At 33.5% G+C, this 14311-nt stretch overlaps 4 protein-coding genes and 1 pseudogene across 4 annotated transcripts; all 5 read left to right on the forward strand.

Moving 5' to 3' along the window:
• LOC109126847 (FAD-dependent monooxygenase paxM-like) lies at positions 2071 to 2752 on the forward strand. The gene is made up of 3 exons (XM_019230724.1): positions 2071 to 2250; positions 2371 to 2517; positions 2608 to 2752. The coding sequence occupies exons 1-3, from the start codon at positions 2180 to 2182 to the stop codon at positions 2750 to 2752; spliced, it is 363 nt and encodes a 120-aa protein (XP_019086269.1). The 5' UTR covers positions 2071 to 2179.
• On the forward strand, positions 3699 to 4784 carry LOC104720339 (3-hydroxybenzoate 6-hydroxylase 1-like). Its single transcript, XM_010438259.1, has 4 exons — positions 3699 to 3877; positions 3998 to 4144; positions 4235 to 4463; positions 4746 to 4784. The coding sequence occupies exons 1-4, from the start codon at positions 3807 to 3809 to the stop codon at positions 4782 to 4784; spliced, it is 486 nt and encodes a 161-aa protein (XP_010436561.1). The 5' UTR covers positions 3699 to 3806.
• LOC104720341 lies at positions 5527 to 7328 on the forward strand (annotated as a pseudogene).
• LOC104718815 (FAD-dependent urate hydroxylase-like) lies at positions 7520 to 9761 on the forward strand. Its single transcript, XM_010436619.2, has 5 exons — positions 7520 to 7703; positions 7824 to 7970; positions 8061 to 8289; positions 8572 to 8800; positions 9068 to 9761. The coding sequence occupies exons 1-5, from the start codon at positions 7633 to 7635 to the stop codon at positions 9598 to 9600; spliced, it is 1209 nt and encodes a 402-aa protein (XP_010434921.1). The 5' UTR covers positions 7520 to 7632; the 3' UTR covers positions 9601 to 9761.
• Positions 10464 to 12556, forward strand: LOC104718816 (FAD-dependent urate hydroxylase). The gene is made up of 5 exons (XM_010436621.1): positions 10464 to 10686; positions 10791 to 10937; positions 11034 to 11090; positions 11189 to 11354; positions 11714 to 12556. The coding sequence occupies exons 1-5, from the start codon at positions 10616 to 10618 to the stop codon at positions 12464 to 12466; spliced, it is 1194 nt and encodes a 397-aa protein (XP_010434923.1). The 5' UTR covers positions 10464 to 10615; the 3' UTR covers positions 12467 to 12556.

Below are 14311 nucleotides of genomic sequence, written 5' to 3' on the forward strand. Positions count from 1 at the left end.
TTCACTACTCTCAAATCTTTTTTTTTTTTGTTTTGTATTTTTTTTCTGTTATTGTTGTTGTATTGGTTATAAAAAATCAAATATCATTGTAAAAGCTTAGTTTTAGAGTTTGTATGATATGTATATCTTATATATTTATTTTAATCTTTTAAAATGTTTATCTCCATTTTCTATTTTATATTAACATCTTNTACTCATTATCTTATTCTCTTAGTCTATCACTTTTTCATTTTCTCATATTCTTTCACTACTCTCAAATCTTTTTTTTTTTTGTTTTGTATTTTTTTTCTGTTATTGTTGTTGTATTGGTTATAAAAAATCAAATATCATTGTAAAAGCTTAGTTTTAGAGTTTGTATGATATGCATATCTTATATATATTTTTTAATCTTTTAAAAGGTTTATCTCCGTTTTCTATTTTATATTAACATCTTATAAGTCATTATTTTCATACTTTCTTACAATACTCACCACACAATAAGATCATGAAGTTGAAATGATCCATATCTAATTATCTATTATGTCTCTGGTTATCTCACATATTCATGTATCATTTTTAATAATTTATAAATATCTATATAATATTTAAAGATCAATATAATTATCCATTTATCCATTTATAAAGACTATTTTGTTTTGTGATCCAATTGATAAATCTGCAAAAATCAATATAATATATATATATATATATATATATATATATTTTAATGATTTGAGGTTTTTGAAAACAAAAAGAACATAATTAAACAATTGGTTTTTGTGTCTTATATGCTAATCAATCCTAATCAATGGCTCCCAAATGATGCCCCTAAAATATTTATCACCATATCTATTCATATTATGTGCAGACCTAATCAAAACAAGGGACATAATGAAACAGAAACAGATTGAAAACGAAACAGTTATAGATAGAGTAGTAATAGAAACCATTGAAATGGAAAAGTTGAAAGGGAAACAGTTGAATTAACAATAGAGATAGAGAGTAGATAAGGTAGATTTCCTTGATGACTGTGGCGATCATCAAACATGAGTAAACAAGATCACCAAAAATCATTGAACATGAGTAGTGATCGGCATGGTGGTGGTGTCTCCACATGCTCATCTGCAAAACAATACAACAAGATAATTTTAATTAGCCAAACATCTCCAACATTTAATAGCTATAACTGTTACAGTACCATCTCAACTGTTCCCTAATGTAATCATAACATCTCCTTATTTACACAATACCATCTCAATCTCAACCGACTCTTAGAGATATCTACTGTTCCCTAAGGTAATCATAACATCTCCTTCATCTCAACCGACTATTGTTCCCTAAGGTAATCATAACATTCCCATCCCTACCTACCATACCTATCATCTCATATTCTACCTACGCTTACCTAAGGTTGCTTCCTTGCTTGATTTTTTAGACTTCTTCTTATCAATTTCCTCGGATCTCCGCTCCTTCTCCTCATCAAAAGCTGCTCCTGAAGAATGAACACTAGAAGTGGAACGATTACTTGAGCTGGATGTATCATCCTGATCTCGCATTAAAAAATGATCCAAAAAGAAATCATATTCAACTGAGACTTAAATATAAAAATATAATATAATTTTAAAAATACCATTTAACTAAATTGTCTAAAGATGAAACCATTAATATGAAATCTAGCACTATAAAATAAAAACCAAAAAAATATAAGTTATCCTTGGGGTTTTAAAAATTATTGAGATTGAAGAATTCATATAATTTTATAAGAAAACTAATTTAGTTTGTCACTTCAAAAGTAAGATTTTTTTATTTTGAAATATTATGTGTAAGTGTTGAGTTTATATCAACAAATAACCAAATCATCCGTTGAGTTTTGCTATGAATGATGTGTACATATAACGAAAAATACAACAGGCCAAGGGGCACAACCACGAAATTTCTCATTAAAAACCGTTATTTGAAAATCTTACAGAATTTTCTTTCTGGATATAGAAAACGGCAAATACTATTAATATTTATTTTATATTCTGAAATTATTATTTTATATCTGAAAATACCACCGGCCATTGTACACTAAATATATATAGGCAATCATGGCCATGCCCCCATGTGGCTTCAACCAACACCACAACGCAGATATAATATAATAGAGAGCAATTAAGAGAGAGAAAGATCATAACATTTAAAAGAGATATAAAGAAGAATGGAAGAATTGGACATAGTGATTGTTGGAGGTGGTATTGCTGGTCTTGCAACTTCACTTGCTCTTCACAGGTTCGCTATTTTCTCATCGTCTCTTCCTCGATTATATATCTCTGTTATGGTAAACTTGTATAAAACATATGCATATACATATTATAGTCTAATTTATTAGTGCATCATATAATTATAAAGGAAGGGTATAAAGAGCGTTGTGTTGGAGAGATCAGAGTCCGTAAGATCAGAAGGAGCAGCGTTTGGTATTCAGACTAATGGCTGGCTTGCTCTTGAACAACTCGGTGTTGCTGATAAGCTTCGTCTTAATTCTCTTCCACTTCCTCAGTACGTATATATAAAGATTTAGAGATGGTTTAAGTAGTTCTAAGTATATGGTTCATTGCTTATGATTTTTCTTGTGCGGAACTAAAACAGGATAAGAGATGTTTTGATCGAAAAAGGGATCAAGCGAAGAGAATCGGTCGGACCAGCGTCGTATGGAGAAGTAAGAGGTGTAATAAGGAATGATTTGGTCCGAGCTTTGGCTNATGCTCATCTGCAAAACAATACAACAAGATAATTTTAATTAGCCAAACATCTCCAACATTTAATAGCTATAACTGTTACAGTACCATCTCAACTGTTCCCTAATGTAATCATAACATCTCCTTATTTACACAATACCATCTCAATCTCAACCGACTCTTAGAGATATCTACTGTTCCCTAAGGTAATCATAACATCTCCTTCATCTCAACCGACTATTGTTCCCTAAGGTAATCATAACATTCCCATCCCTACCTACCATACCTATCATCTCATATTCTACCTACGCTTACCTAAGGTTGCTTCCTTGCTTGATTTTTTAGACTTCTTCTTATCAATTTCCTCGGATCTCCGCTCCTTCTCCTCATCAAAAGCTGCTCCTGAAGAATGAACACTAGAAGTGGAACGATTACTTGAGCTGGATGTATCATCCTGATCTCGCATTAAAAAATGATCCAAAAAGAAATCATATTCAACTGAGACTTAAATATAAAAATATAATATAATTTTAAAAATACCATTTAACTAAATTGTCTAAAGATGAAACCATTAATATGAAATCTAGCACTATAAAATAAAAACCAAAAAAATATAAGTTATCCTTGGGGTTTTAAAAATTATTGAGATTGAAGAATTCATATAATTTTATAAGAAAACTAATTTAGTTTGTCACTTCAAAAGTAAGATTTTTTTATTTTGAAATATTATGTGTAAGTGTTGAGTTTATATCAACAAATAACCAAATCATCCGTTGAGTTTTGCTATGAATGATGTGTACATATAACGAAAAATACAACAGGCCAAGGGGCACAACCACGAAATTTCTCATTAAAAACCGTTATTTGAAAATCTTACAGAATTTTCTTTCTGGATATAGAAAACGGCAAATACTATTAATATTTATTTTATATTCTGAAATTATTATTTTATATCTGAAAATACCACCGGCCATTGTACACTAAATATATATAGGCAATCATGGCCATGCCCCCATGTGGCTTCAACCAACACCACAACGCAGATATAATATAATAGAGAGCAATTAAGAGAGAGAAAGATCATAACATTTAAAAGAGATATAAAGAAGAATGGAAGAATTGGACATAGTGATTGTTGGAGGTGGTATTGCTGGTCTTGCAACTTCACTTGCTCTTCACAGGTTCGCTATTTTCTCATCGTCTCTTCCTCGATTATATATCTCTGTTATGGTAAACTTGTATAAAACATATGCATATACATATTATAGTCTAATTTATTAGTGCATCATATAATTATAAAGGAAGGGTATAAAGAGCGTTGTGTTGGAGAGATCAGAGTCCGTAAGATCAGAAGGAGCAGCGTTTGGTATTCAGACTAATGGCTGGCTTGCTCTTGAACAACTTGGTGTTGCTGATAAGCTTCGTCTTAATTCTCTTCCACTTCCTCAGTACGTATATATAAAGATTTAGAGATGGTTTAAGTAGTTCTAAGTATATGGTTCATTGCTTATGATTTTTCTTGTGCGGAACTAAAACAGGATAAGAGATGTTTTGATCGAAAAAGGGATCAAGCGAAGAGAATCGGTCGGACCAGCGTCGTATGGAGAAGTAAGAGGTGTAATAAGGAATGATTTGGTCCGAGCTTTGGCTCATGCTCTTCCTCTTGGAACTCTACGGCTTGGTTGCCAAATTGTGTCGGTCAAGCTTGACGAAACAACGTCGTTTCCGATTGTACACGTTCAAAACGGAGAACCTATTAAAGCAAAGGTACGTCAAGAAACAATAGATATATTTTTTCAACATAAAAAAAACAATAGATATTTTATTTTTTGGGCCATTAGTCTTGTATTTTAATCAATTATTGAGACTAGGTAGTGGATTTGATTTGTCGACAGTGACGTTTTTGAAAGTCGGAACCGGATCTATAAAACTTGTTTTGGTCCATTCACTACTGCGTGTGTGTGTTTTAAATAGTGTTATTGACAGCAACATGTTTAGCATGAAATGGTTTTTTTATATCTGGTACTATTGTACTTTCTTTTAACTTAGGTTTTGATTGGCTGTGACGGATCAAATNTTGTTCCCTAAGGTAATCATAACATTCCCATCCCTACCTACCATACCTATCATCTCATATTCTACCTACGCTTACCTAAGGTTGCTTCCTTGCTTGATTTTTTAGACTTCTTCTTATCAATTTCCTCGGATCTCCGCTCCTTCTCCTCATCAAAAGCTGCTCCTGAAGAATGAACACTAGAAGTGGAACGATTACTTGAGCTGGATGTATCATCCTGATCTCGCATTAAAAAATGATCCAAAAAGAAATCATATTCAACTGAGACTTAAATATAAAAATATAATATAATTTTAAAAATACCATTTAACTAAATTGTCTAAAGATGAAACCATTAATATGAAATCTAGCACTATAAAATAAAAACCAAAAAAATATAAGTTATCCTTGGGGTTTTAAAAATTATTGAGATTGAAGAATTCATATAATTTTATAAGAAAACTAATTTAGTTTGTCACTTCAAAAGTAAGATTTTTTTATTTTGAAATATTATGTGTAAGTGTTGAGTTTATATCAACAAATAACCAAATCATCCGTTGAGTTTTGCTATGAATGATGTGTACATATAACGAAAAATACAACAGGCCAAGGGGCACAACCACGAAATTTCTCATTAAAAACCGTTATTTGAAAATCTTACAGAATTTTCTTTCTGGATATAGAAAACGGCAAATACTATTAATATTTATTTTATATTCTGAAATTATTATTTTATATCTGAAAATACCACCGGCCATTGTACACTAAATATATATAGGCAATCATGGCCATGCCCCCATGTGGCTTCAACCAACACCACAACGCAGATATAATATAATAGAGAGCAATTAAGAGAGAGAAAGATCATAACATTTAAAAGAGATATAAAGAAGAATGGAAGAATTGGACATAGTGATTGTTGGAGGTGGTATTGCTGGTCTTGCAACTTCACTTGCTCTTCACAGGTTCGCTATTTTCTCATCGTCTCTTCCTCGATTATATATCTCTGTTATGGTAAACTTGTATAAAACATATGCATATACATATTATAGTCTAATTTATTAGTGCATCATATAATTATAAAGGAAGGGTATAAAGAGCGTTGTGTTGGAGAGATCAGAGTCCGTAAGATCAGAAGGAGCAGCGTTTGGTATTCAGACTAATGGCTGGCTTGCTCTTGAACAACTCGGTGTTGCTGATAAGCTTCGTCTTAATTCTCTTCCACTTCCTCAGTACGTATATATAAAGATTTAGAGATGGTTTAAGTAGTTCTAAGTATATGGTTCATTGCTTATGATTTTTCTTGTGCGGAACTAAAACAGGATAAGAGATGTTTTGATCGAAAAAGGGATCAAGCGAAGAGAATCGGTCGGACCAGCGTCGTATGGAGAAGTAAGAGGTGTAATAAGGAATGATTTGGTCCGAGCTTTGGCTCATGCTCTTCCTCGTGGAACTCTCCGGCTTGGTTGCCAAATTGTGTCGGTCAAGCTTGACGAAACAACGTCGTTTCCGATTGTACACGTTCAAAACGGAGAACCTATTAAAGCAAAGGTACGTCAAGAAACAATAGATATATTTTTTCAACATAAAAAAAACAATAGATATTTTATTTTTTGGGCCATTAGTCTTGTATTTTAATCAATTATTGAGACTAGGTAGTGGATTTGATTTGTCGACAGTGACGTTTTTGAAAGTCGGAACCGGATCTATAAAACTTGTTTTGGTCCATTCACTACTGCGTGTGTGTGTTTTAAATAGTGTTATTGACAGCAACATGTTTAGCATGAAATGGTTTTTTTATATCTGGTACTATTGTACTTTCTTTTAACTTAGGTTTTGATTGGCTGTGACGGATCAAATTCTACAGTCTCTAGATTTCTAGGACTGAACCCAACTAAAGCCCTTGGTGCTCGGGCGGTCAGGGGGTTCACAAATTACCCGGAAGGTCATGGGTTTCGGCAAGAGTTTATAAGAATCAAGATGGACAACGTCGTAAGCGGCCGACTTCCTATAACTCACAAACTCGTCTTCTGGTTTGTTGTTCTGCTAAACTGTCCACAAGGTAACTAATATAGAGAGCTCATCAGCTCATGGTACAACTCATATTATATTCCTCTATCGTTTTTTTTTTCCAAAAATTATACGAATTTGAACATAAATAATTACACAAGAATCACATACAGTACATATATAATTTATATAGAAAATATTATATAATCAACATTTGTTTTAGTTGAACTGAATATTAGGTCACTAGACACTAGGTGGCTAGGCCTTTTTAATAGATGATGTCCATGATCATTGACATATATATTTGTTATAAAATTAGACTCCAACTTCTTAAAAGATCAAGAAGCCATTGCAAGATTGGCACTAGCATCTGTAGGCGAATTCTCGGAAGATTGGAAAGAGATGGTGAAGAACTGCGATATGGCCTCTTTATATATCAGCCGTTTAAGGTATCGTGCTCCGTGGGACGTTATGTCGGGTAAATTCCGACGTGGTACTGTGACAGTTGCCGGAGATAGTATGCACCTGATGGNCCGTTGAGTTTTGCTATGAATGATGTGTACATATAACGAAAAATACAACAGGCCAAGGGGCACAACCACGAAATTTCTCATTAAAAACCGTTATTTGAAAATCTTACAGAATTTTCTTTCTGGATATAGAAAACGGCAAATACTATTAATATTTATTTTATATTCTGAAATTATTATTTTATATCTGAAAATACCACCGGCCATTGTACACTAAATATATATAGGCAATCATGGCCATGCCCCCATGTGGCTTCAACCAACACCACAACGCAGATATAATATAATAGAGAGCAATTAAGAGAGAGAAAGATCATAACATTTAAAAGAGATATAAAGAAGAATGGAAGAATTGGACATAGTGATTGTTGGAGGTGGTATTGCTGGTCTTGCAACTTCACTTGCTCTTCACAGGTTCGCTATTTTCTCATCGTCTCTTCCTCGATTATATATCTCTGTTATGGTAAACTTGTATAAAACATATGCATATACATATTATAGTCTAATTTATTAGTGCATCATATAATTATAAAGGAAGGGTATAAAGAGCGTTGTGTTGGAGAGATCAGAGTCCGTAAGATCAGAAGGAGCAGCGTTTGGTATTCAGACTAATGGCTGGCTTGCTCTTGAACAACTCGGTGTTGCTGATAAGCTTCGTCTTAATTCTCTTCCACTTCCTCAGTACGTATATATAAAGATTTAGAGATGGTTTAAGTAGTTCTAAGTATATGGTTCATTGCTTATGATTTTTCTTGTGCGGAACTAAAACAGGATAAGAGATGTTTTGATCGAAAAAGGGATCAAGCGAAGAGAATCGGTCGGACCAGCGTCGTATGGAGAAGTAAGAGGTGTAATAAGGAATGATTTGGTCCGAGCTTTGGCTCATGCTCTTCCTCTTGGAACTCTACGGCTTGGTTGCCAAATTGTGTCGGTCAAGCTTGACGAAACAACGTCGTTTCCGATTGTACACGTTCAAAACGGAGAACCTATTAAAGCAAAGGTACGTCAAGAAACAATAGATATATTTTTTCAACATAAAAAAAACAATAGATATTTTATTTTTTGGGCCATTAGTCTTGTATTTTAATCAATTATTGAGACTAGGTAGTGGATTTGATTTGTCGACAGTGACGTTTTTGAAAGTCGGAACCGGATCTATAAAACTTGTTTTGGTCCATTCACTACTGCGTGTGTGTGTTTTAAATAGTGTTATTGACAGCAACATGTTTAGCATGAAATGGTTTTTTTATATCTGGTACTATTGTACTTTCTTTTAACTTAGGTTTTGATTGGCTGTGACGGATCAAATTCTACAGTCTCTAGATTTCTAGGACTGAACCCAACTAAAGCCCTTGGTGCTCGGGCGGTCAGGGGGTTCACAAATTACCCGGAAGGTCATGGGTTTCGGCAAGAGTTTATAAGAATCAAGATGGACAACGTCGTAAGCGGCCGACTTCCTATAACTCACAAACTCGTCTTCTGGTTTGTTGTTCTGCTAAACTGTCCACAAGGTAACTAATATAGAGAGCTCATCAGCTCATGGTACAACTCATATTATATTCCTCTATCGTTTTTTTTTTCCAAAAATTATACGAATTTGAACATAAATAATTACACAAGAATCACATACAGTACATATATAATTTATATAGAAAATATTATATAATCAACATTTGTTTTAGTTGAACTGAATATTAGGTCACTAGACACTAGGTGGCTAGGCCTTTTTAATAGATGATGTCCATGATCATTGACATATATATTTGTTATAAAATTAGACTCCAACTTCTTAAAAGATCAAGAAGCCATTGCAAGATTGGCACTAGCATCTGTAGGCGAATTCTCGGAAGATTGGAAAGAGATGGTGAAGAACTGCGATATGGCCTCTTTATATATCAGCCGTTTAAGGTATCGTGCTCCGTGGGACGTTATGTCGGGTAAATTCCGACGTGGTACTGTGACAGTTGCCGGAGATAGTATGCACCTGATGGGTCCATTCTTAGGGCAAGGAACTTCAGCTGCGCTAGAGGACGGTGTCGTCTTGGCTAGATGCTTGTGGAGGAAGTTAGGTCAAAACAGTGTGAATAATAATGTCTCCTCGTCCTCTTTAAGGATGCAACTCGAAGAAGCGATTGATGAGTATGTTAAAGAAAGAAGAGGGAGACTTGTGGGACTCTCGACACAGACATATCTTACCGGTTGTTTGATTGAAGCCTCGTCTCCGGTAAGAAAGATCTTGCTAATAGTTTTATTAATGATTCTGTTTCGTGATCAAATTGGTCACACTCGATATGATTGTGGCCGTTTATAAATTTATCATACTTTATGTACGGTTTAAATACGAGAGATTGTCGGCTTTGTGAAATATTTGTATCAGGAGGTTGGTTGCAAATGTGTTATGTTTTCGTTTCTTTCTCTTTTTGTGTACCAATGTTATTGGAGCTAAATCACTAATGATATTAATCTTTCTCACTTGTGAAACTGTAATAGACAGAAGAAAGTCCAATAAAAACTATTTTAGTAAAGAATTATTGTTTATAAAAATAACATTCTTAGAGGCTCGGCATCTGCAAAATATTATTCTCAAAACAAACACGTTTCAGCCAATAATTCTTGTTTTTTTTAGTTACTTTTAACAAATCTTTTTTTTCTTATGCTTCAAGAAAAGGCCCAATATACAGTATTATGGAAAGAAAAAAGTTAATTTTCTTATTTTCTCAGCTTTTTAAGCTACAAATAATCGAAAAAGTGAATTTCAGTATTTATTTTTATTTATAGAAAGGTAAAAATGAAGCTCAAATTGTCCAAAAAACCTACTAAGAATGTGAAGATGAATCAGCTAAAGCAATAGAGCTAAGAGTAGTCCTGCTCTCTTTTATGTTCTGATTAATTAAAGATATGTTCGGTTTCTGGTAATAATCGTTTTTAATAAACAAAAAAGTTTATCGTGGAAGATTGATTTCGATTTCGATACATAGTATTTTAAAAGATAAGTATTGACTATTGTGAGTCATATTAATAACGACAAGTACATATATTGAATACAACTTGTCTAGTTGTTTATCCAAAAGATGATTTAATGTAAGTAGCGTCATGGCTTGCGTCAACGGTCAAGTGGTTACTACATAAACGTAGCACATGTTTGACTCGCGGTGACCCACCACCACACTCACGTAAATTGATTGCCTCCCAAGTAATTAGTTGTCTTAGCTAAAAGTCTTCGCTCCTTCTCTTCTCTATATAAAAATAAAAAAAAGACTATACTATATGCACATTCACACAACATAAAACAAAAACTTTAGATCTGAAACTTTATCAGCTCTCAAATGGAAGAAGTCGGAATTGTTATCATCGGCGGTGGAATCGCTGGTCTTGCCACTTCCCTTGCTCTTCATAGGTTTGTTATTGTTATTGTCCTTATTTTTTGTTTTCTATTGAAAACCAAATTTATTATCTAGATATATGTAATTTAAATATTTGGGTATATTTTTCGAAATGTAGGAAAGGAATAAAGAGTGTGGTGTTGGAGAGAGCAGAGAAAGTGAGATCAGAAGGAGCTGGAATCGGAACACTCACCAATGGTTGGAGAGCTCTTGATCAACTTGGTGTCGGTCAACGTCTTCGTGTCACTTCTCTTCTTATTCACAAGTAATTGTTTAATCTTTTTAAAAATCTTGATCACAAGTTCACAAATTTGGTTAAAAAATTCATATTTACTTAAATCTTTCTTGGATGTGTGAACAGGGCACGGACCATGTTGATTGAAAATGGGAAAAAACAAGAATTTGTTTTAACCATCAAGTACGTCCTAATTATCCTCCTCAACTCTTATCATTTATATAAATATTTGTTGTAAGTTTCATTACTGATTCGAATATTTAATATTTGGAATTAAACAGAGATGAAGCTCGTTGTATTAAAAGGAACGATCTTGTTGAGGCCTTAGCCGATGCTCTACCTGAAGGAACCATCCGGTTTGGTTCCCAAATTGTTTCTATAAAAGAGGACCAAACTACGTCGTTTCCCATCGTTCAGTTATTCAATGGAACGATGATCAAAGCCAAGGTAAGAAATACTTTTTTTTTTTTTGGTCATAACAATTAGCAATGATTAGCCTTCAATTGTTTGAAACGAAGTTTTTTACATTTGCGTTTTGCATTTTTTTTTTTCATGTGATTTTTAGAAGATGTTGATATGCTTATTAGTTATAATTATTAAGGTTTCAATTTTTTGTTCACGTTCACGTTCACGTTTGCAATCTATGTTACATTTTTGTTTCTAATTAATTAACCCACTCGTTAACTATTTAGAACAAAAAAAATTATGTTCATTTGTAAAAGTAAATATCAAACACAAACGTAAGGTTCTTCATTTGTGTCCGTTTGTATTTTTATATAGTCTAATGTTTTGCTTCTCTCTCGTAGGTCTTGATTGGATGCGACGGTGCAAATTCGGTCGTTAGTGACTACCTGAACTTAGGCCCAAAAAAGGCGTTTTCTTGTCGTGCGGTGAGAGGGTTTACTAATTACCCAAATGGCCATGGGTTTCCACAAGAGCTACTAAGGATGAAGAAAGGAAATATCTTAATCGGAAGGCTTCCTTTAACCGAGAATCAAGTCTTTTGGTTTCTGGTGCATATGCAAGACAATGATCACAAAGTCAAAGATCAAGAATCAATCGCGAAACTGTGCCTAAAATGGGTGGATGAATTGTTTGAAGACTGGAAAGAAATGGTGAAAACATGCGATGTAGAGTCATTATCATTGACACACTTAAGGTACCGAGCGCCGTCAGAAATCATGTTCGGGAAATTTCGACGTGGGACCGTGACAGTAGCCGGCGATGCGATGCACGTGATGGGTCCGTTCTTGGGACAAGGCGGCTCTGCGGCGCTAGAGGATGCGGTCGTTCTAGCTAGATGTCTAGCTAGGAAAGTTGGTCCGGACCATGGAGACTTGTTAGAGGATTGTTCGATGAGAAGTATTGAAGAAGCTATTGATGAGTATGTGAAGGAACGTCGGATGAGATTACTCGGGCTTTCCATGCAAACTTATTTGACCGGACGTTCGCTACAAACGCCATCAAAGGTTGTGAGACTATTTTTTATAGTCTTGTTGGTACTATTGTTTGGCCGTGATCAGATTCGTCATACTCAATATGATTGCGGCCGTCTCTAGAGATTTGACAGTCACTTTGTAATCTTTTAGTGTGAGGTTGTATGCTTTAATTTTTGCGTGTTTCTTTATTACAAAATATTTCTTTCTCAATTTAACAATGACCATACATGATAATGATAACAAATAAAGGAAAAAACAGAAAAAATGAAATACACAATGCTTTCTCTGGGTAAGCTTTTTCACTAACATTTTGTTAATACATTATGTTTCCCTTTTTGTATATTATTTAAATCTGCTATGATCTACATATTTTCTATCATTCACCCAAAACAAAAACTCCACATTTTCTGTGGTAGAATATTTTTTTGTGCTTGTGTCGATGACTTGAAAATCTGTTTGGTAAGAGCTTGATCTTTGTATGGAATAGCAGTTTCCAAATGATCTTCACCCTAAAAAAAACCACATACATTGTTGCTGACACATTAACAGTTAACACCAATAGCCGACGATATTAACCATCATTTTTAGCGATCAAGAGTACTTATCCACTCAATAAATCTACATTAAATCATCCAAAAATAGTGAAGATTACTTTTGGTTTTGTTTGGCCCAAAACCTCTTAGTAAAAAGTCTCTAAAACCCCAAAAAAAATTAATTGCTTTAAAAATGAAAACAAATCATCAACAAAAATAGCTAAATTAGGGACCTAAAAGTTTTAGGTTTTAATATGACAACTGTCCTAATAGGCTTTAAAAACTGTCAAAGGTTTTACAGCCCAACCAATCACCTTCATTGAGTTTAGCCTATTTAACCAATATCAAGATATATAGAGATGTGTTAAAATTTAAGACTCCCCTACACTTAACCAATTTTCATTATTCTAGCTGTATCTGATTTTTAAATTTACTCATTAATTTATCTATTAAATTTTCTTTTTTGACATAATAATTTTTTCCTGATGAGTCATATTTTAATACTTCCAATACAGGTATCTACTACATGTAGTAATGAAAATTATATACATATGGTATTAAATGGGTTATCAACTCTTAATAGTTCATTGTGATGTATTTCTTATTTATTTGGCTTTTTGAAGACTAATTTTTATCTTCCATTTACATAATTTTTAAGATTAGATTATTTAATTTCCTATATGTAGTTTATCTTATCGTTTTGGTTTTACATTATGACTTTGAATGGTTGTACAGTATGCTCCAGAGCAGACTAAAATTAGACTAGTCTGCACTTAATTTACCATTCACCATTGCATACCAGTATGCATTGTTGCATACTAAAAATCTCCATACTAGTATGCATTTAAGCGTACAACTCCATACCATTGTAAATTCACTATTGGTCTGCATTTTTCATTCTACTCTTCAAAAGCTCCATACTAATATAAACTCCATACTAATCTGCTCCATACCACAGTTCAATGTTTTGCATACCAAAATATTGGTATGGATTATCCGGTTTACTCCATACCTTACAACCATTCAAAGCCTATATATAAGTTGAACTTACAAAGTTAAAAGTTAAGTTCTCATTATAGTCATGGCAAATCTAACTCTAGAACCTTAGTAAAAAGTCTAAAGAACCCCAAAATAATTGCTTTTAAAATGAAAACAAATCATGAACAAAAATAGCTAAATTAGGCCGTAAAGGTTTTAGGTTTTTAACATGACAACTGTCCTAATAGGCTTTAAAAGCTGTGAAAGGTTTTACAGCTCAACCAATCACCTTCATTGAGTTTAGCAAATTTAACCAATATCAAAATATATAGAGATGTGTTAGAATTTAAGAATCCCCTAAACTTAACCATTTTTCATTATTGACTGTGTCTAGCTGTATCTGATTTTTACATTTAATTAATTAAAAAAGCCTCTAAACCCCACCCCCCAAACC

The sequence above is a fragment of the Camelina sativa genome, chromosome 10 (genome assembly GCF_000633955.1).
Source record: "Camelina sativa cultivar DH55 chromosome 10, Cs, whole genome shotgun sequence".
NCBI lineage: Eukaryota > Viridiplantae > Streptophyta > Magnoliopsida > Brassicales > Brassicaceae > Camelina > Camelina sativa.